General features: G+C 40.9%; 1 protein-coding gene across 6 annotated transcripts in view; it reads left to right on the top strand.

The window, feature by feature from the left end:
* CTNND2 (catenin delta 2) overlaps window positions 1-22,070 on the top strand; it is a 936,316-nt gene that overhangs the window by 552,502 nt on the left and 361,744 nt on the right. For all 6 annotated transcript variants that reach the window (XM_067730382.1, XM_067730378.1, XM_067730381.1 and 3 more), the window contains 2 exons: window positions 1,251-1,445; window positions 12,353-12,608. In XM_067730382.1, coding sequence (XP_067586483.1) covers window positions 1,251-1,445; window positions 12,353-12,608 — 451 coding nt within the window. The remainder of the gene's footprint in view (window positions 1-1,250; window positions 1,446-12,352; window positions 12,609-22,070) is intronic.

Below are 22,070 nucleotides of genomic sequence, written 5' to 3'. Positions count from 1 at the left end.
AGGCCGGGAAGCAGCAGGACAGAGGGAGAAGTGTCCACAAACACTACCAAAATCAAGGAACTCCAACTCCCTCTAACTTTAAGCTGGAATGGAGGGCTCCCAGTTGGGACGATTCAAAGGCAGTTGACAGTGAAATCCCAGCGTGCCATGTGGGTTATTAGCTTTGGAGAGTTAGCTGAAGGGTCTTTGCTAAAATCATCTGTAGCCTTGTTTGGGTTTTGTGTGTGTCCTGTACTCACCATTGTTAGATAACCGTCTCTCCTTGATGCCCCTTCACTGTCCCTAGATGTCCTCCACTCCATCTGTCCTCGTGGAGATGATTCTCCTGGCATGTCTACTCCTGTGACTCTGGCTTTCCCTCGGACGAAATATTCGCTCTCAGTCAACATCTTCTTTTTCGTGTGTCAACTCAAGCTCTTAGCCCTCACGAGAGTGTTTCCTCTTGCGCAGTTTCCCTGTCCCACAGCACTGCTTCAAAGCCACACCTCTTCCTATACAGTGCAAGAAAGAAAAGAAAAAAAAAAGACACAAATAAGGATTTACGACCACTACAGGCAAATGCTATGTAGCCTCGATTTATAAATTAAACCAGTTTGTGGCAACCATTTGAACTGTTTCAGAGGAAGGTAGACTAAATGCAGATCCTTCCATTTGGAGGGTAAGAGTAAAGGAAAACATAACTTGAAAACCTTTTTCTTTAAAATCTGCTTCTCTCAGGGATTTAGACTACTGTAAGTCCGAACATTTTGGTTCATTCATTGTCCAGGGAAAAACTGCTGATGAGAGAACAAATTCTGGTCCATTTTTCAGGAACAACATCAAGATGGCTTGCCACCACGGCTTATGCATTTGCTCATCGTTTTAAATAAGAATTCCTGTCGTAAAATTTCAGGTGCAAGGACTAAGGGATAATAAGAGCTTTTTAGGTTTGACTTCAATCTGACTGATCGCTTTAATGAGGAAATCTGTTACATTCGTTAGGCTGGGAAAGATGCTGTTTCACTGGCCCTGTTCAATGGGCATTTATCTCAGAATCATTATCATCCTTATACAGAGATCAGGTTTGGGTACAAAGCAAGGCAGCTGGGTGATGCAGATAAGCTGATCAGCTTGACCTCTTCCTGCCATTCATCTGATTTTCTGCAGAGTTCAACATTCCTGTCCCCCCCAGATTCAAATACGTCTTGGTTAAAACAAGTTCTGTTTGAATGTCGGTCGGGTCTTACTGTCTCCTTGTCCATTCCTTTCAGCTGGGTCCCGGGCCTCATACAGCAGCCAGCACGGCCACCTGGGCCCGGAGCTGCGAGCCCTGCAGTCCCCAGAGCACCACATAGACCCCATCTATGAAGACCGCGTCTATCAGAAGCCCCCCATGAGGAGTCTCAGCCAGAGCCAGGGGGACCCTCTGCCGCCAGCACACACGGGCACGTACCGCACGAGCACAGGTGTGTATTCAGGACCCTGATGGGGGACCTGCCCACAGAGGATGGGCCTGTCCACAGAGGGGTGGGCCTGTCCACAGAGGGCGGGCCTGTCCACAGAGGGTGGGCCTGTCCACAGAGGGGTGGGTCTGTCCACAGAGGGTGGGCCTGTCCACAGTGGAGTGGCCTGTCCACAGAGGGGTGGGCCTGTCCATAGAGGACGGGCCTGTCCACAGTGGAGTGGCCTGTCCACAGGCTTGTCCATGGACGGGGGCCTGTCCACAGACGGGGGTCTGTCCACAGAGTGGGGCCTGTCCACAGAGGTGGCTTGTCCACTTAGGGGGGCCTGTCCACAGAGGGGTGGGCCTGCTTGGAAGCTTAAAGAACACTCCCTTGTGAAAGGTGTGTGTGTGTGTGTGTGTGTGTGTGTGTGTGTGTGTGTGTGTGCGTGTATGTCCTGTTTCCTCAGAAGCAGTATGATGCACCTGCTTCTCTCGTTAATGTTTGTGATGAGGATAGAAACCAAATATGACTCCACTTTAGCTCCCTGAGTAGATTGTAAATGAAATAAGTGCAGGGGGGTTGTCAGCTCATCTTGTCACACAGGCAAATCGAAGGCGCAGTACCAATTTTTTGTACATCCTTATTAACGTATTTAGTGACTATAACTACTTTAGGGAAGCACGGTCACTGTACAGGACATATAAAGGCATATGCCTCATGCTGGTAACTTTTTTAATGACACAGTCTACCTGTTTGGCAAGCTTGGTGGGAAGGAAGCATATTTACTAAAACATGTAGCATATTTTGTAAAGCCAACTGAGAATTTATTTCATACACACTATTAGGTTGAATCATATGAAATTATTTCTGAAAAGTCGGTTATTGGCAATTGCATATGGTTCATTCAACTGGATAGCTTTCCTGGATTAAATATATATTTTAACTTGACACAACCTTAGGCCACGTGAAGAAGGACAAGTGTTTTCCAGAACATGAAGCCATTTGCAAAATAACTGGTCAAGTGTCATGATTAAATGTGCTCGAGCACACTTACCTTAACTGTAAAATCAATATCATTAAGGTACTGAGAACGGCACTTCCGCTAAAGCCTCCCATGGCTAAGTTAGCTTAGGAAACATTATGCTGCCGGTCTGCAGACAGTAGAGCTGTCTCCTTCATTTCTAATCATACACATTATCATCCCGGGCAGGGGCCGAGGTATGGGGATGCGGAAGCTCTGGTCCAGGCCTTGGCACCGGGCGCTTCATCTTCAGACTGTTGTAACTTCCAGTTCCCAAGAAGTAGATCAAAGCAATTTTGTGAAACTTCATTGTGATACTAACTTATATGTTTTGAAATCCAGGCAAGCTACGTTGCTTTTCTAGCTGATTATTGGTATTTACATTTCAGTATTTCACTGTATCATAGGAAGAAAAGCACAGAATACTCCTTGATTTTACTCTTGACGTTGTAAATGCCATCCAGTGTTAATAGTACATATCTTAGTTTAGGTGGAAAGAATACCCATTTATTCTTCTGTCAGAGTTTCTCTCACCTTCAGCCTGCTAAACCTACTCCAGTCTGAGGCTGGGCTAGTTTAACATTTAGCTTGTTGCATATTATTAACTAGGGTAATTTTATTTCCACCCACTCCTTATAAAAGACAAAGATAACAATCTCGGTGACATTCAATATCTAATTTGAAGAAAAACTGACAACAAAAGGGATTATGTTGATTCCCTGTTCCATATTCATAGGCTTTTAGAATTAGCTCTCGTTGATAGACTTCTGGAGGTTTAATGAAAAATTAGCTACAATAGGAAAAAAGTATTTCATTCATCGATCTCAAATTAAGGACCAGGACTGATGTTCACACTTAACAACAACAAAAAAAAACAATGACGACAACAAAAGTAGTGTTTTCTCTAAGCCAGGGGTTGGCAAACGATGGCCCACAGTCTAAATCCAGCTCGTCACCTGTGGTAGTAGTGCTTGCGCGTTAAAAACGATTATCACATTTTTAAATGGTTTGCGGTCAAAAGATGGATAATATTTGGGGATATGTAAAAGTCATATGAATTCCAAATTGCGCAGTCCTAAACATTTATTGGAATACAGCCCCACCCTTTTGTTTCCAGATCATCTGTAGTTGCTGTCACCCTGCAGCAGCCCAGTTGAATAGTGACAGAGACCATATGGTTGGTTAAGCTGAGAATACTTACTTACTGGCGCTTTACAGAAGTTTGCTGACCCCCATTCTAAGCCATCAGTGGAGAACCAGACTGAATGAATAAATGAGTGTTTTTCTCCTATCTCTCCTCTGAGAGAAGGCAGGAGTGTCGTCTGAGTGCTTCAGAGGGGACAATCTGTTTGCCCAGCCCTTTCCCACTAATAGTAACCTCTGTCCTGGCCGAGATCTGTTGAGGTGTGCCATCCAGATGCCCAAGACACCCTCCCTGCCCGCATCTTTGAACTTGAGGCACTTTTGAGGAAATATGCTGATTTCCACAACACTATGGAAATTTACAGAAGTCCATGAGTGGTCTCTTGGGGACAGGTGGGGAGAAGCCACGTCTCCAGCTCCTAAGCATAAAGCCACAAGCCCTCTCTCCCTCACCCCTGCTCAGGTTACTCCCTATTTCTATCCTGAATTCATTTCAAGTCCTTACCCTTTCCCAGCTAACCCTGCACCTCCAGGAACTGTCTCTATCAGAACCCACATGTTTGAGAAAATGCTTTTAATACGGGTATATATCTCTCACGTATAAATTACATACATATTATACAATAGTATTAAATTATATCTAGTAAAGGCAAGATTAAACTTCAATAAAGAAACATTTTAAGATTGCTTTCCCAGGAATTCCCTGGCGGTCCAGTGGTTAGGACACCGTGCTCTCACTGTCGGGGGCCCCGGTTCGATCCCTGATCGGGGAACTAAGATCCCACAAGCCATGCAGTGCAACCAAAAAAATAAGTAAAAAAAAAAGAAGATTGCTTTTCTATATCCAGAGGGTTATTTTTCACATCCTCTGTGCTATACACACCCCACACTTAGTGCCACCACCGGTACAGACTTTTAAGAAGCGTCCAGAGTCAGAGCAAATACCCTAATTCCTTGGGAGAAGAGGACAGGTGCTTATGAGGCCTGTTAGACCTGAACTGTTCCGGGGTCACTGGCTTTTGGCTCAGATCGGTGGCCAAGGCGGCTCTTCAGCCTTACCTCTCTGCTGTGAAGTAAGGCCACTGGCCGGAGGTCCTTCAGTTCCATCTGTAGAGCATTTCCAGAGGATACTTCCAGGAGAGTGGGGCAGGGGAATTGAAGGCCACTTGCTGCTCTTGAGGGAATCCCCACTTGGGAGTGAAGTCAAGTGTATTGGCCTTAACAATTTGGGAATTACTGGGTGGTGCTATAGCGTCAAGCAGCTGAGACAGGATGACAAAGCATATAGCATGTCTGCCACTTTCAGCCATGGTTCTCAATGCTTTGAATGTACTTACTAATCCTCAGAACCGCCCTATGAAGGAGGTGCTATTATGATGCTCACTTTACGAATCAGAATACTGAGGCACAGAGATGTTGAGTAATCTGCCCAAGGTCACACAGGTGGTATGGAGCCAGTCTTTAAAGCTTCACACCCAGGCAGTTTTGCCCTGGGACCTGGGCTCTTAACAGTCATCTTGGTTGACCCTGCATTTGTAAAAATCATCATTCAAAAACAAAATAAAGGGCTTCCCTGTTGGCACAGTGGTTGAGAGTTCGCCTGCCGATGCCGGGGACACGGGTTCGTGCCCCGGTCCGGGAGGATGCCACATGCCGCGGAGCGGCTGGGCCCGTGAGCCATGGCCACTGAGCCTGTGCGTCCGGAGCCTGTGCTCCGCAACGGGAGAGGCCACAACAGTGAGAGGCCCGCGTACTGCAAAAATAAATAAATAAATATACACCCATTTTCATCTAGAGAGCATCAAGATTTCCTGTGTCCTGCGTTAATCAGATAATATCTGTTGAAAACAAACCACGTGCTTGATGGGCTTCAGGTCCAAAGAAGCTTAAACCAACTTTGTCCTCACGCATGCTCATTTTAGTTTCAGAGAAGGACCTAAAATAGGACAAAATAACTGGTAACGGAAGGTAATATATTAAAGGCTAAATGAATATTCCAGACAAAAATGAAGACAGAGTATTAAGAAAAGCACCAAAAAAATAGAACATATTCAAAATTAAGCAAGCAGGATCATTACAAAAGAGAAAAGGACATCCATCAACTGGTGACACTGGACTCAGAGGCTCAAAAGTAACTCCTTTGAAAGGTCAGCCATTCAAATTAGTTTCTTGGATGCCTGACTCACTTGCTTAGATTTGGCACAAATTCAACTAAACTGAAATAATTTTACTTACTAATATGTATTTTCCTCTCACAGGAAAAACTGGGGAAAAAAACTCCCCTCCTCTTTATACAATTGCAAAATTAAAATGACCTTAACTGTAAAAAAAAAAAAAAAAAGCACAGAACAACACATACTGTCGTTTCTTTCCTAGATAACATGTAACTCAAGATTGCACTATACACGATTCCTGCCGCCCTCCCAGGTCATCCTTTAGTTTCTCAGCAGGGAGTGGGGCTGTGGAATGGTACCCACTCTTGGTCGCTCAGTGCTTCAGCTCTGCTTCCACCTGGCTCAGGGTCCCGGGCATTATCTCCCGTGGCCACTCTTCTCTCCCATCCCTGCTCAGGCCCATGCTGACCCCATCCCTGGGCCTCCCTTTCCAAACACCACTAAGGCCATCCTGAGTTATAGATTGTACCAGAACTGAGAGATACACTGAGATGACTATACCGAGAAGAGCAGGAAACAGCTGTAGTCCTCGAAGATGAGACAGATTGAAGCTCCCTAAACTTCCCCTCCAAAGGTGATTTCTCAGTTAGCTTCTCCCCCTATACCCAACCTACCGCCATCTTTTTTCCATCCCTCCATCTTGGCTGCCATAGTTACCCTCTCACCCTTGTTACTTTATTATGAAGACTGACTTAGATCCCGATTCAGACAAGAAGCACAGTCTACCTTTGGGTGTTCAAAAAGGTCCTCGAGACAGTAGAGAAGCTGCCCCTAGGGGCACCAGGACAGGACTGAGACAGGAGCCAGCATGGTGGTCCCAGAGATCTAGCAGCACGAGAGAACATAAAAGCGTCACTTCCTGAATCAGCAGTGGTCGCCACTCAACAGGGCTCCCCAGAGGGGACCCTCTTATCAGATCCATCCGTGCTGTCTCCCTGGGCAAGGAGACAGGATGCTGTGGCTGCAGCAGAAGACCAGGCCACTGAGCAGTGAGTGGGGCAGTAGAGCCAATATCCCCACCTGCTCTTCCAGGACCATCCACCCAACGTCTGAGTCTTTACTTCTTGCACAATGAAAATTTAAAGAGGCACACTTTTAATTTGGGCGTCGGTTTAAATAGAATATACCTTTTGTCCGGGATAAACCTTGTCCAAACAGAGCTTATATAATAAGGAACACGGCCAGACAAAGAACCTGTGACTCTCATGGATATGCTTATGCTAAAGTCTGTTAAGATGACACAGATTTTTATTTCAAACTCAAACATATCAATGACTGTCAACTTAGGAGTCCTTTGATGAACGTAAATACTTGACTCTGACAACCTCCCAAACACATCTTTCTAAACTAGCAAAAATAGCCAACATCGGCTGGGTTGATAGTCACATGCATTTCCTTTCGGATAAATGTGATCCTGAGTGGAGAAAACAAGCTTTCTGTGATGAATGTGTAAGCTTCTAATAAAGAATGAATTAGCGTAGGTACGCTGCAAGGAGAAAACCTGCTAAATATCCTTATGAGGTTGACAAATATTGCAACATAACAAGAAATAAGAATGGGATGAAAATATTTGCCCATATGGAGAAAGCATTTTTTAAAAAACTTAACTTTCTGCAGCAAGAGTCAATACTTCATAAAGTTATAGAGGGATTACATAGAACCTTCATATTCATAAAATTTTATTGCTATTCTTCAATAAAGTATAAATAACATTTTCAATGAAATTCATCTTTTGAGTCCACAAAAGATGTAATAGTAACAGTTTATTACTTATTAAAGGCTGTTACTTCAAATTGTAAAAATGATTGCTTCCCACTGGAGTAAGTCAAATTAGATCCTCCGTAACCTCTTAGTTAAAATTTTTACCTCTTTTAAATCTAAAAAGTCAGGGGCACATGATTACCCAACTGGAAATTTTTAATGAGCCCAGTGATAAATATCATCTTAAAACCAAGAAGAGCTTCCAGATGCTTACCTATATCAATTCACCTAAAATGGTGTAAATACAAAGTAATTACAGCTGAAGGAGAACAGAGTGTTTGCTGGTAGAACAGTCGATAAAATTTAGAAACAGCAACATCGACACCAGTAATCAACATCAACACTAATAATAATCCTGCATTAAATGCCTCCCCCCCACAAACATAATGACATATGAGGTTAAAAGATTATGTTAAATTTACCCTTGAATATTTTTCCATTGAGCTCAGCTTGGATCAACCTGTGCAGAGTGCAGAAAATTGGAAGACATGTATAATTCAGTTCTAGATGATAATACTATTGGGAATATAGTGGATTGGGTGGTGAAGGTTCCTCATCCCTGAAATGATAGAGTTGTTATTATTTAAGTAATAACTTTAAAGGTATATAGGCCATGTTTTTGGACCCATTGTCACCTAAGCCATTTTTATTTTCTGAGCTTGCAGGAGGAATGTTATTTAATCAGCTTATCGTTTGCTTACTTTGTATTTTATAACATGTGTAAAAGTATTTTATGTTTTCATATCTCTCTATGTACAAATATACATAAAAGAAAAGATAAATAATATGAAAACAAAAATACATCTTTTTTCTTTCTTCTGTTGAACCCTGCTTTATATTCCATCTCCCAAGTTTCTCCATGTGCCAGAGTCTTGTATTTTATTCTGTTCTCCTTTTTTTCCATTGTCAGTAAATAATGCATGTAACCATCTATCCTCATCAAAATAGAATGTTTGCTTTTATTAAAAAGGATCTCCCTTCCCTTCTTTCAAACAAAATACAACACATAAAACATCTATTTTTTTTCCCTTTACGCACTAGACCTTTATTTGTGTAGCTCTTCGGAAAACAGATAATTTCATGAGCAGCGTGAAAAGGCGAAGTATCAGGTCAACTGCTGAAGAGGCTACTTTTAAAATCTCCCCGAAGAGGCTACTTTTAAACTCTCCCCAAGGAGACCAGCAGTGTGATTCATTGAGTTGGAAGAGATTATTGAGGGGAGAAGGGGCTGTTTGCAGAGCAGGTGAGAAGAGAGAGGAGTGTTTACAGAGCTGATAAAGCACCTTTTACTTCAAATGTTTGCCATAAGAAAGTTCAGTTGAATAGAGTAATCCTCCAAGGTGGGTGATTTGGTCAACTGAGCTCTAAAACTCAAATGAGAGCAAGCATAGGCCATAACGTCGTTTCGGGTTCCTCCGTGCCATCTTACGAACAACCCGAACGCACTTTTTGGCCAACCGAATATAACAGGACAGAAATTAAGGGAAAATTTGTGTTAAAGAAAAGTCTTTTAATCGTGTGAGCGGTATCGGCTTATCTATATTAATAGAGAGCCACCGTCTGCAACAAACACACCGCAGTCTGAACAGGCAAAAAGGGAGAAATCAGTGTTAACGTGTTGAAATCAGTCTTTTACCTCGTGCTTAAAAAAATAGAAGGTATTACATTCTTACATTACCGATGGCTCGTTTGAGATCTCTTCGTTTCTCATGCATTTTCTTCTATATGATCATATAACCTACCCTTTAAAATAGTGTATTTTTCTCCCCATTTGTATTGCTATTTTGCATTATTTTCCTTGCATTGAGCAGTCTCTAATTTATTTGAATTTGACAGTATCAGTTTGAGTTCTAATTTTATATTTTGAAATTCTCATCGGGTACTCTATTTATTGAGACCTAAAAAAGTTGAAACTTATGGCTTCAGGAATGATACTTCTGCAAGGCCATTTGTCAAGTGACAGAAATGTGATTGCGATTTTTTTTTTTTTTTCAAATATGATCTTTCTGGAAGTTGTTTACCCGTCTTAAATTTCATAGTCCACTCTCTTTTTTTTTTTTTTTTCTTTTTTTTTGCGGTATGCAGGCCTCTCACTGTTGTGGCCTCTCCCATTGCGGAGCACAGGCTCCGGACGCGCAGGCTCAGCGGCCATGGCTCACGGGCCTAGCTGCTCCGCGGCATGTGGGGTCTTCCCGGACCAGGGCACGAACCCACATCCCCTGCATCGGCAGGCGGACTCTCAACCACTGCGCCACCAGGGAAGCCCAAGGGATTGCTTTTCTTAAGCTCCTCGTTATACTATATTCTTTTTTTTTTTTTTTTAATACCTTTTTTTTTTCCACTTTTTCCTGGCCGTGCCACGTGGCTTGCAAGATCTTAGTTCCCCGACCAGGATCAAACCTGTGCTCCCTGCATTGGAAGGGCGGAGTCCTAACCACTGGACCACCAGGGAAGTCCCTATTCTTTTTAAATTTATAGTCCTTTGAGAGTTTCTGGTGTGGCTAGTTAGCTTGTTTCCCTTACCTATATTGTCTTTTTTTTTTTTTTTCTTGCGGCACACGGGCCTCTCACTGTTGTGGCCTCTCCCGTTGCAGAGCACAGGCTCCGGGCGCACAGGGTCAGCGGCCATGGCTCACAGGCCCAGCCGCTCCGCGGCATGTGGGATCTTCCCGGACCGGGGCACGAACCCGTGCCCCCTGCATCGGCAGGCGGACTCTCAACCACTGCGCCACCAGGGAAGCCCAATATATTATCATTTTTTTAACAAGAGCGTTTTTTCACGTTTCATTATTAAATCCTGATCTCTGCCATTTTGCCCTCCCTGTTAATCACTATATCTAATGTATTAATAACAAATAATTTTGCATAGAAAAGGATTTTTTTCTGATATTAGTAACCCTTTTCAGCAAGCTTAAGTGCAGATATTTAGTTCCTGAATGGAAAACATGCATTTATCTGAAAAATGTCAGGTTATAGTTAGTTTTCCCCGTTTGCCCTTGATTTGCTGGCTGGCTTTTCACAACTCTTCTAGAAAATGAAATTTTGTTTACCTCTTTGCATTTGTTCTTCCAAGAGCATGGTTATGCCTGGCCTGAATTTTTAACCCCTGTCCCCATGACATAAAGCACATTGTTCATAAATTTTAAAACATGACTTTTAATTAGACATGCTTGTAAAATTTTGGAGACAATCTAAATGCTCCATAAATTGCCTAAAGACGTAAGACAGATTTTCTGGTTGTGAACTTAATGCTTATTAGTCTAATCCAATGACTTTGAAACTTAATCCATCAGGGCAGCCCTCATCATTTCAAAATACTGCTCTTCTGGGAAAATATGCACTTTTTGTTTAGAAAGTTTTCTTAAATATTTTTCTAGTCTTCACCATGTCACAGTGCCTAGTCTCCTAATTTTGGTTCTTATAAGATTAAGTATTAAAAGTTCTTTGGAATGAGAAGCCCTGAACTCTGTTAAAATCAGCTCTCATATTAGGATATGTTTCTCCAGTTCACTTTGCAACTTTTTGTCATTCCGACAGGATATCCTTAACTTTTAACATTAACGTTGTTTCCTCAATGTGACATAATTTCTTTTGTATTTGATTTCACATATGTCTTCTAATGAGAGAGAGGATAAAATAAGCTCTATCACCATCCACTATGAAGCTCTCAGAAAGTCCGAGTTGTGGGGTGTGATTCGTAATCGGAAACTAATTCCACGTAGAGCTTGCATGGTAAACGGCCTTATCTAGACACTGGCTGTATTTGGGATATATTCCGATCTACAATGCTAGAAAGTAAAGGTGCTGTCTAATATCGATCATGGCTAAATATCACAACAATTAATAACAGGTCGCATTCTATTAATATGGAAGATGCTATTTTCATTGTATATGTCAACTAAACCTTAGACGTCAAGTATTTCTGAGAACCAGATAAAAATAATGACAGGAAACAAACTCCAAAGAACCAGGAAGGAAACAAAAAACTGAAATTCAGTTTGGAAATAGTCAAACCAGTTTTAGTAACTGGTGTCAAATCTTCTCCAAACAATTTAGGCGTATTGAAAAGATGCAAATACTTCTGGAAAAGCCAAGTCAGCTTCTTATTTTGTTTGTGTTGCAGTTGGGCAGGTCTTCATCTCCTCTCCCATGCCCACCCTTCACCGAATGTATTTGTTACTATGAAAGCTCAACTTGAGAAAGAGGCATATAAAACTCCTGTGGGTGTTTGTTAAACTTTACAAGAACTAGGACAGTCCTGCATTTAATGCTCGAGTACTAACTATGGACCTGTGTTCACCTCCACCCCCATGCATACACATCCTCTCACGTTGCCTTATTTTCTTTTATTTAGGAGAAATTAACCACATTACTAAATTTCTTTCACACCCTGAATAGAATTAATGTAACATCACCTGAGCGAGCACTTTCTGAGTTTTCTCAACCTAAACAGTAAAGAAGTCACTGTACACGATTCCTTAGAAGATGTTCCTTACATTTCTTCTGGGTTTTAGCTCCACACACAGTTTACATTTCCGATTAACAAACCTTCTCGTGGAGGTTGGTAAGCAGCAAACACACCGCAGATGCGTTTTTGCCCTAGAGTGGAAAGGTTTATTCCTGAAATAGCATGCTAATTATCACTTTAATGGGTAACATCGAATGTGTTAGTTCAAATATGACAGAATTTTTTTTTTTTTATTCTTTCAAACCCTTGTTTTTGTTTTTGTTTTTGTATGTGTGTAATTTTCCCCCCTGCCTAGACCTGGTTAACCGTTTCTGTGAGCAGGTCCTCAATTTTTTACTTTGTCCCTACTTTCCTGTCCTAGCCCCGTCTTCCCCCGGTGTCGACTCCGTCCCCTTGCAGCGCACAGGCAGCCAGCATGGCCCGCAGAGCGCTGCCGTGGCCACCTTCCAGAGGGCCAGCTACGCCGCCGGCCCAGCCTCCAGCTACGCGGATCCCTATCGGCAGCTGCAGTATTGTCCTTCCGTCGAGTCTCCGTACAGCAAATCCGGCCCTGCCCTCCCTCCCGAAGGCACCTTGGCCAGATCCCCATCCATCGATAGCATTCAGAAAGATCCCAGGTGGGTACCAACCTTTTTCTCTTCCCAATCACTGCTAAAGAGGTTTTCAAACCAGGCCTTGTTACTACATGATTTCTTTTTGCGTCGCGTTATTGCCTCCATGTCACTGGCTGAGTATGAAAGTGTTGACTTTGGTTGGGTTTTATAATCTTCTGTTTGATTTGGAATATTGGTATCGATCATAGATCCCTAGTATCTTCTTGGTTCAACAGCAAAGACGATCTTTTGATCAGAACATTTGTAGGTGCTTGAAGGTTTCAGCTATTTGATGAGATGTTGAACAATTTTCTTTCATGCAGTAGAAATGGAGGATTGGGGGGTTATATCATTTGACTTCAAATACTATGGTCTAGGTATTTTCTTGTCTCAGTAGAAGCATGCTTTGTCACGCTGTATGTTTCCATTCATTAGAGTGGAAAGTGGCACACCTACCAGGTTATACTAAAAATTGGACATTTAGAAAACCCTTATTACCTTCATTTTTGTGTCTGAAAATAAACATGAGGCTGAAGTTGATTGGACATTGATTAAAAACTTGAATATAATATATTAAAGAAATTGTTATTATGGAGAAGTGTTTCTTTTTTGCTTTCTTTTTTCAACAGTGGTGAAGGATTTAGTGATATTCTACTTCTGAAATTGGAATTGAATTCCTGTAGAGTTCAATGATGTTTTATTCATAGGCATTTGAGTTATGCAGAGCCCCATAAATATATATCTGCATCTGTGAATACTACAGATATATCAGATGCCTGGTATGTCTTTGTAACGGGGCATGTGACTTGAATCTGGCGGTAAAATTCATCTCAAGGAATTTTTGGATATTTTCTCTGATAGAGCACACAAGTGCATGTGTACTATATTGAGGGGTTTGCATAGATTCTTTTGTAAAAAGAAATCACGTCTACATACATAAAAGGCATAATGGGACCATTTTACCAAATGGGACCATTTGGTATTCTTTGAGATCGCTTCTTTAGCACAATTCAAACCTGCTTGGAGGGTTTACGTTAAATATTATATGTGGTAGAACCTCCATTGTAAAGGTGAGTTGTAATAAGTGCTCACTGTTAACTACTAGAAATAAGAAGAATTCTTATACTTACATTGTCCGGCATCCTGCTTCTCTAGATTTTCAGTCGAAACAGGGATCTCTATCGTCTTGGTCCTGAAATCTGCCCCAGATCCTTCAGTATTCTTGGCATGTGTGGGTAGAATGTTCTTCAGATAACAACACCTCAACATTCTCTATTTCTTTCTTTCTTCAATATTTATTATTTTTTTATTCAAGTATAGTTGATTTACAATGTTGTGTTAGTTTCTGCTGTACAGCAAAGTGATTCCGTTATACGTATATATGCATTCTTTTTTATACTATTTTCCATTATGGTTTATCCCAGGATATTGAATATAGCTCCCTGTGCTCTACAGTAGTGTCTTGTTGTTTATCCATTCTATATATAACAGTTTGCGTCTGCTAACCCCAAACTCCCAATCCATCCCTCCCCCAACACTCTCTATTTTTAAATAATTTTTCTAGACATGCTATTGAAAACATGTAGAAATAGAAGTAAACTCTTAGGAAATGCTAAATAGAAAAATACATAATTGGATTGGCATTGCTTTATTGAACATTGTTTACTTAAATTGAGGCTAAGCATTTAATCTTCAGTGGAAAGGTTTTTAAATTTCATATTAGGGGAATTTGGCTTGATAGGAACCCAAATTTATGTTTGTCTAGCTACAGCTTCGCTTCTTTATTTTATACTGTGTATTAAATGCATTTTATTTTATTAAATGGCATAGCCTTCTCATTTTATATTACTGTCACTTTTATAGCCTTTTTTCTTCTTTCAGTGTATCATGGCTATTATCTTTTTAAGCTATGGATTATGTGACATATGTTTATTGAGTGCCCACTATAAACCAAAAAAGAGACACCAATAAGAAATGTTAGAATGAATAAGAGTATACTGGCCACTGACCTTTTGTAGGTGTGAACTTATATACAACTCAGTGTTATAGGAATTACAGTTTACTATTTTATTTTTAAGAATGCTAAGCATTGGCTTTAATTATGTGTTAATTCTGAAAAAAAAATCATACCACCATCCTAAGGCCAGGTATAGAATCAAAACAAACAGAACGAGATCTAGAACCAGAACTGAATTATTATGGCTTAATGTAAAAGGAACTAATAATAATAACCTGGCATTATGCAAAATGGGTATATAAAATACAATAATGCCTTTCTTGTAGAGTTTTTTTTTTTAATAAAGGAATATGTCAAAGTGTTCAGATTTAATTGAGACAGCCCAAATCTAATCTAAAATTCTAGTCCACAATCTAATGCTTCTTTTATGATAACATCTTTGCATCTTCTTTTGAATAATGAATTTTGGTTCTTCCTAGGTGAATATTACTAGAACGGGTATCTTTTACTTTGGGGGTTCAAAATTGTTTTTTTCAGCATTATAACTTACGATTTAAACTTTTCCAGCTTTTAGATTTCTTTCAAGCTTTTATACATACATTTTTGAAGAGAATTTGTTAAAGTTTTATTTATCATTAAATACCAGACCATGTAAGCCTCTTTGCCATTGCAAACATGTATTTATAGCACATTACAATTCTCAAAGCACTTTTCCTTACATCTTTAACTTAATTCTCCTTTGTGGGAGAAAACTGATATCCCCATATTTTGTGCCTTAAATAAATGGAGAATTGGAATAAATGACCTGTGGGTACACAGGCTAGAATCCACACTTCTAGGACACGGGGCACGTATTGGCATGGGCATTTATATTTCTTTATAAAAAATAAAAAGGAAAAGGAAAGACTATACTCACATCTTTTATGATTTTCTTGGAGGACGAGTAAATGGTAGCACCAGTTTTCTGTGTGTAGGAGTGAGTGAAGGAATGAAGGAAATGATACAAATTGTCTAAATAGGTCTGGTCTCTCTGATAATTGCTTATGGATATGTGGTCTTCGTTTTGTTTTTCCTTTCTTTTCTCTTCTACTATCTGCCTATCTGTCTTATTGCAGACCAGTATCTTTTCTCTATTAAGGAGCTTCAGTGAGGAGTTTTCAAGCAAATCATCCATTTTAAAATAAGAATTTGAAATCAAGGTAGCCCCAATTCAGTCATTAGACTTGAAACCAGAAACTCCCTGTTATCTTTTTTTTTTTATATTTTGATGACATTTATTTATTTATTTAGGCTATTTTATTTTTTAAATTTATTTATTTATTTATTTATTTTTTTCCCGGTACGCGGGCCTCTCACTGTTGTGGCCTCTCCCGTTGTGGAGTACAGGCTCCGGACGCGCAGGCTCAGCGGCCATGGCTTACGGGCCCAGCCGCTCCACGGCATGTGGGATCTTCCCAGACCGGGGCACGAACCCGTGTCCCCTGCATCGGCAGGCGGACTCTCAACCACTGTGCCACCAGGGAAGCCCTAATTTATTTTTTTTAATTGAAGTATAGTTGATATACAGTGTTGCATTAGTTTCAGATGTACAGCAAAGTGCTTCAGTTATACATATATATATTCTTTAACACAATTTTTAAAAAATTTTTCTAAGCCATAGGATATGAAAGGATTGGTTCTGAAGGATTAGGTTTCTCTAGCTTACTTGACTGAGTCATACGGATCGGGGCAAAACTTTGGACTCTTCACTTTCAATTGCCCCTACTCTACTCCAGCAAAGAATGCACAGAAACCTTTTATAAAAGGAGATGGTAGGATCTGATTGCCTTTTTAAGTCAGCAATCACTTTGAAAAAAAAATTTATATATATATAATGTTTGCTTTACAGCCACGTTTGCTGAGAACTTTTTATTTGTTAATTGCATGTTATCTTCCATAAAATGTGAATTTCTTAAGAATTATCACAGCTAATACGTTGTTGGTACTATACCAGATATTGAGTTTTATACAGTGCTTTTAAACATGTAGGCCAAATATAAATCTTTAAATTATATGAAAGGACTCATCCCAACTCAGTGATGTTGGGAGTGATACGTCATAGCATCCTTATTTTGAAAATGTGATTGATGAAATAACCAGGAAAAAAGCAAGACTAATGTACCTGGTGTGCTAATGATGCTATAAATGTTCTTGTCTATATAAGAAGAGAAGTTATGGCTAAGACATTTACTGACGTAACTTAATGTGTAGGTTGCAGCATGAATGGCATCTTTTAATCAAGTTGGATTAATCCCTTTTCAGGGTATTGTAATCCTTGATGTAAACTACCTCAAAAGCAGTTTTTCAAGCCTGCTAAAGGAATCTAACTTACTGTAAACATGATTCACAATAAAATTCTATCTTCTTTTTGTTACGCAGTGTAACAGAGAAATAAATGCAGTGACACATCTTTATGCTGAATTTGAGCGCAAATTAGCAACTGAATTTTCAGTTGGCTCTATCAAACTTGTTCTCCATGTTTTGTTTCAAGCCACAGTATTTGACCAATAATCTAAAAATATGCGCTTTTAAGGTATTACCTAGTGTATTACTAAAATTATTTTATTATTGGATGTTGTATTAGTATATATTATTAAGTAATACTGCTTATAAATATCATTAGGTAAACCTAGGTTAAGAATGTTTTCCAAATGCTGAGTTTTTTTTCATTGCTTACCTGCCCACTCTATAACCACACATAGCATATAGTGAAATGAATGCTCAGGAAACAAAATATATACAAAGATGCTTTTTTAAAGGTGAAGATTTAAAAAATATTTTTAGAATCTTTATTAACATTTAAAGTGCCATTATTATGTCATTTAGGTAACATGTCTGAAGTGTTTGCAATAAAACAGTCATAATATTCTTCCTGGTTCAGTTATGGGGTGGTGAATCTCTGGGGAGTTTGTTTTTCACTTTAAATGTTCAATAATCATTTATTTAACTGGGGAAATGTCAGAGGGGGAAAAATACAGCATCTGCAATTTAAAGACCCTCAGTGTGAAGAGCACTTGGACGTCATTTATTCAGTTAGGCCAAGGGCAAGCCCAACAATTGGCCATTCAGTCTCTGTTTGAATGCCTCTCGAAATGGGCCACTCACCATCTCTTGAAGCATTTTATTAATTTCTTGAATAATGCAAGCCTTGTACACTCATTTATATTGAAATCTTCACCCCTTGTAAGTTCACTCCCTGATCTTGTTTCTGACCTTTGCAGTCACGTTAGAATACGTCTATCCCTTCTTCAGAGACAGCCCTGAGAACAGTTATTACTCCTCCCCCCAGTGCCTTCTCAGTGAGACTTTTTTTAATTTATTATTTTTTTTATTGAACTATAGTTGATTAACAATGTTTCAGGTGTACAGCAAAATGATTCAGATATCTATATATATATGTATATATATTCTTTTTCATATTCTTTTCCATTATGGTTTATCACAGGGTACTGGATATAGTTCCCTGTGCTGTACAGTAGGACCTTGTTGTTTATCTATTTTATATATAGTAGTGTGTATCTGCTAATCCCAAACTCCTAATTTATCCCTCCCCTCCCCCCTTTCCCTGTTGGTAACCATAAGCTTGTTTTTCTATGTCTGTGAGTCTGTTTCTGTTTTGTAAATAAGTTCATTTGTGACATATTTTAGATTCCACATATACGTGATATCAAATGGTATTAGTCTTTCTCTGTCTGACTTACTTCACTTAGTATCATAAGCTCTAGGGCCATCCATGTTGCTGCAAATGGCATTATTTCATTCTTTTTCTTAATGGCTAAGTAGTATTCCATTATATATATAAAATGAAATTTTATATATATATATATATATAATTTTCTTTTTAACTTAAATGAGGGGCTTAACATTCACTTCTTGTTGGGGGTGATTCCGTTATGTGATACTTCAGACTCCAGTTTTGTTATCCAGCATGATTATTATAATGCACTGCTCATGCCACTTGGAAATACGAAAAGCACACATATATGTCCTCAGCGAGGTTTTATCAACACATGGCCAGAGCTGGGCAGGGACACAGCCCTGTAGCTCTCATTCCTTTAAACTCTTCCCTCCAGGTCCATCTGAAGGCACATGCGTTCTCGGTGACTTTTCTGGGGAATATTGTAGGATGAACTCTGCAGGTGCAATGATAGCTTGTGAAGAGCTTCATTCTTTAAGGAGCTTTTAAAGGTATGTGAGAGAGAAAGGTATAGCCACAAATGACTGTAGTGCATTGGGTAAATAAGACAGATGTGATAGAAGTACAGAGGCGGAATTGAGTGGTTGGCCGGAACCTTGAGGGATAGTTGATATTTACATATGAAAAAATGGGAGAGAAAGCTCTCTAGTTGAAAAGAAAGGAGGGCTGGAAGTCGGGGGTGGTGCCTGTTTGAAGTACTCCAGCCTGGTTGGGCTGGGATGGGAGGGCAGCTGTCCACCCACCGAGTCAGCAAAAAATGTTAGCTTGCATCTCTGTATGCGGATTTTTTTACTTATAAATTATGAACATGGTATGTTAATTTCCTAGGGCTGCCTTGCCATGCAAATTACCACCAACTGGGTGGCTTCAACCAACAAAAATATATTCTCTTACGGTTGTGGAGGCCAGAAGTCTGAAAAATCATGGCCTGAGCAGGGTCATGCTCCCTCCGAAGGGTCTGGGGTGGCCCCGCCATCCCTTGAATGTGGCTGCAGAGCTTCAGTCTCTGCCTGTGTCTTCACTTACACCTTCCTCTCTGTCTCACGTCTCCCATGCTGTTCCTATGAAGACACCAGTCGCTGTATTTAGGATCCATGCTAATCCAGGACGACTTCATCTTCACCTAATTACATCTGCAAAGACACTATTTCCAAATAAGGCCATATTCTGAGCTTCTGAATAGATATGAATTTTGGGGAGATACACTAACTCAACTAACTACACGTTTCAGTGTACTGTTTTACTATTTACACTGTAAAATAGATGTGCACTAAAGATAGAACTTGAAACAGAGGATGTTAAAGATAAAACACCACAATTTAAAGTTTTTATTTCAGTTTACATTTTTAAAATTTCTTTTATTGAAGTATAGTTGATATACAATGTTTTGTTAATTTCTGCTATACAGCAGTGTGATTCAGTTATACGTATATATGCTTTCTTTTTTATATCCTTTGCCATTATGGTTTATCACAGGATATTGAATATAGTTCCCTGTGTTGTACAGTAGGACCTTGTTGTTTATCCATTCTGTGTGTAATAGTTTGCATCTGCTAATCCCAAAGTCCCAATCCATCCCTCCCCACCCCCTCCCCCTTGGCAACCGCATGTCTGTTCTCTATGACTGTGAGTCTGCTTTGTAGATAGGTTCATTTGTGCCATATTTTAGATTCCACATATAAATGCTATCATATGGCATTTGCCTTTCTCTTTCTCACTTACTTCACTTAGTGTGATAATCTCTAGTTGCATCCATGTTGCAGCAAATAGTACTATTTCATACTTATTTTACGACGGAGTAATATTCCATCATATATATACCACATCTTCTTTATTCATTCATCTGTCAATGGACATTTAGGGAGCTGTGAAAGACAAGTATACACTTTTAATCATAAAAACCTTTCTTTAGGGATTCCCTGGTGGCACAGTGGTTGAGAGTCCGCCTGCGGATGCAGGGAACACGGGTTCGTGCCCCGGTCCGGGAAGATCCCACATGCCGCAGAGCGGCTGGGCCCACGAGCCATGGCCGCTGAGCCTGTGCGTCTGGAGCCTGTGCTCCGCAACGGGAGAGGCCACAACAGTGAGAGGCCCACGTACCGCAAAAAAAAAATAATAATAAATAAATAAATAAATAAATAAAATAAAAAATAAAAACCTTTCTTTAGAGAGAGCAATATGGTTGAATGTGTTAGATCTGAGTATATTATCACTGTTTTTGCTGGTTAACGTGGCTGACGTTCATCCCTCCGGGTGTGGATAGATGGGTGAGCATAGCTATTTTCTTAGCCCTTGGCCATGCTTGAATCATTTGTGCTACCTGTTCGCATCGGGAGGGTTAGTTTAAAGCTAGATCGTATAATCTAAAACTTCACATGGACCGGCACACATCAATAGCAATAAGGAGCCCTAGTGGTCAAATTAGCAAGGGTGTGACTGTCATCCTTGCTGTGTTGTGGCTTCCAGTAAAAAATGCACCGTCATCTGAAATGTGGGCCCAGTGAGAGGGCCAGTGCCAACCTGTGGAGAATGATCGTTCTGAATTGCTTTATTCTGTTTGGTTAAGTAAATAAGTAGAATTTCAAATGTTCTCCCCTCTCAGCCCAGGTGATGATCTTGTGCAGCCCTGCAGTGCAGGCTCTCACCCACCACAGGAAGAGTAGAGGAGGTCTGGGTTGTAAAGGGCGTCTAATACCCAGGGGAAAGGATTCTCAGCAAGTCATGATTCCAGGTGTGATGCTCACCTGCTCTGTCTTCAGCGTCCGTGTATGTAAAGCGGAAATGATCAAAGCACCTGCCTCATGAAGTTGTTGTGAGATGACAGGTGTTCAGACCTCAAGGTCTTTGGGGCGTTTCCCGGCATAGGGAAGGGCCCACTGTTGTCACCACTGCCTCTCTGCTGCCAGCACAGCGCCTGCCTTCAGGAGCACCTGTGGCCCAAGCCTCGCGCTGAGAATGGCACTTGGGAGTCAGAGACGTGGAAGAAGTGGGTGAAGGCACAGAGACCGTGTGCTGCCGAGTGGCAAAGACCGGGGAGCAGATCCTGGGGGGATGCCCTGCTGGGAGGCCAGGGATGGGAGGGCATCTGGGGAGGCCAGAGCACAGGCCAGCAGGGGCGGCAAGGAGGGAAAACTGAGACCTGGGCCCTCACGACCAGGAAGCAGAATCGGAAGATGGAAGGGAAGACTCCAACTGCAAAAGGATTTTGTTTGTTTTACAAAAGCCTCCTTTTCAGGATTCCTTTTATCAACTGAAAGGAAAGCAGTGTTTACACACAATACTTGTCTGTGCCCATCTTGATTCTCCCAGAGCCCAGATTACTCATTTTGCCGTCTGTCTTCGGAATCCCTCGTAGGAGTGAACAATTGCATTTCTAAAAGAGCGACTCATTTGTAATACTACGCCCTCACCTTGTTTATACCAAAGCGGGCTCTGGCATAGGGACCTTGGCAACATCCCAGATGCATCCTTCTACCCAGGGTACTAATTAGTTGGTTAATGAGTCATTAGCAGATACTCCATCAGTTGTGATGGTAGAAATCTCTGCTTTGTGTTTTTCTGGTTTACAGGCTTTCCTCCTGAGAACCAGCCCCGTCCTTCCCCTCAGTCCACATGCTTTTGGTAAAACAGGCTCTACCGCAGGTTCAGAAGGTGAGCCTGTAGCTCACACCTGGTCCAAGAGCCACCCACTCATTGGGGCCTCCACCCACTAGCCAGACCCCCAGGGGTGCAGAGGAGCCTGAGAAAATCAAGTCCCTGCTCTCGAAAGTGGGCCACTGGACTTTCCTGCCTC

Source organism: Pseudorca crassidens, chromosome 3 (assembly GCF_039906515.1).
Source record: "Pseudorca crassidens isolate mPseCra1 chromosome 3, mPseCra1.hap1, whole genome shotgun sequence".
Taxonomy (NCBI): domain Eukaryota; kingdom Metazoa; phylum Chordata; class Mammalia; order Artiodactyla; family Delphinidae; genus Pseudorca; species Pseudorca crassidens.
The sequence above is the reverse complement of the archived record's forward strand: the minus strand, read 5'-3'. Positions and strand labels throughout refer to the sequence as shown.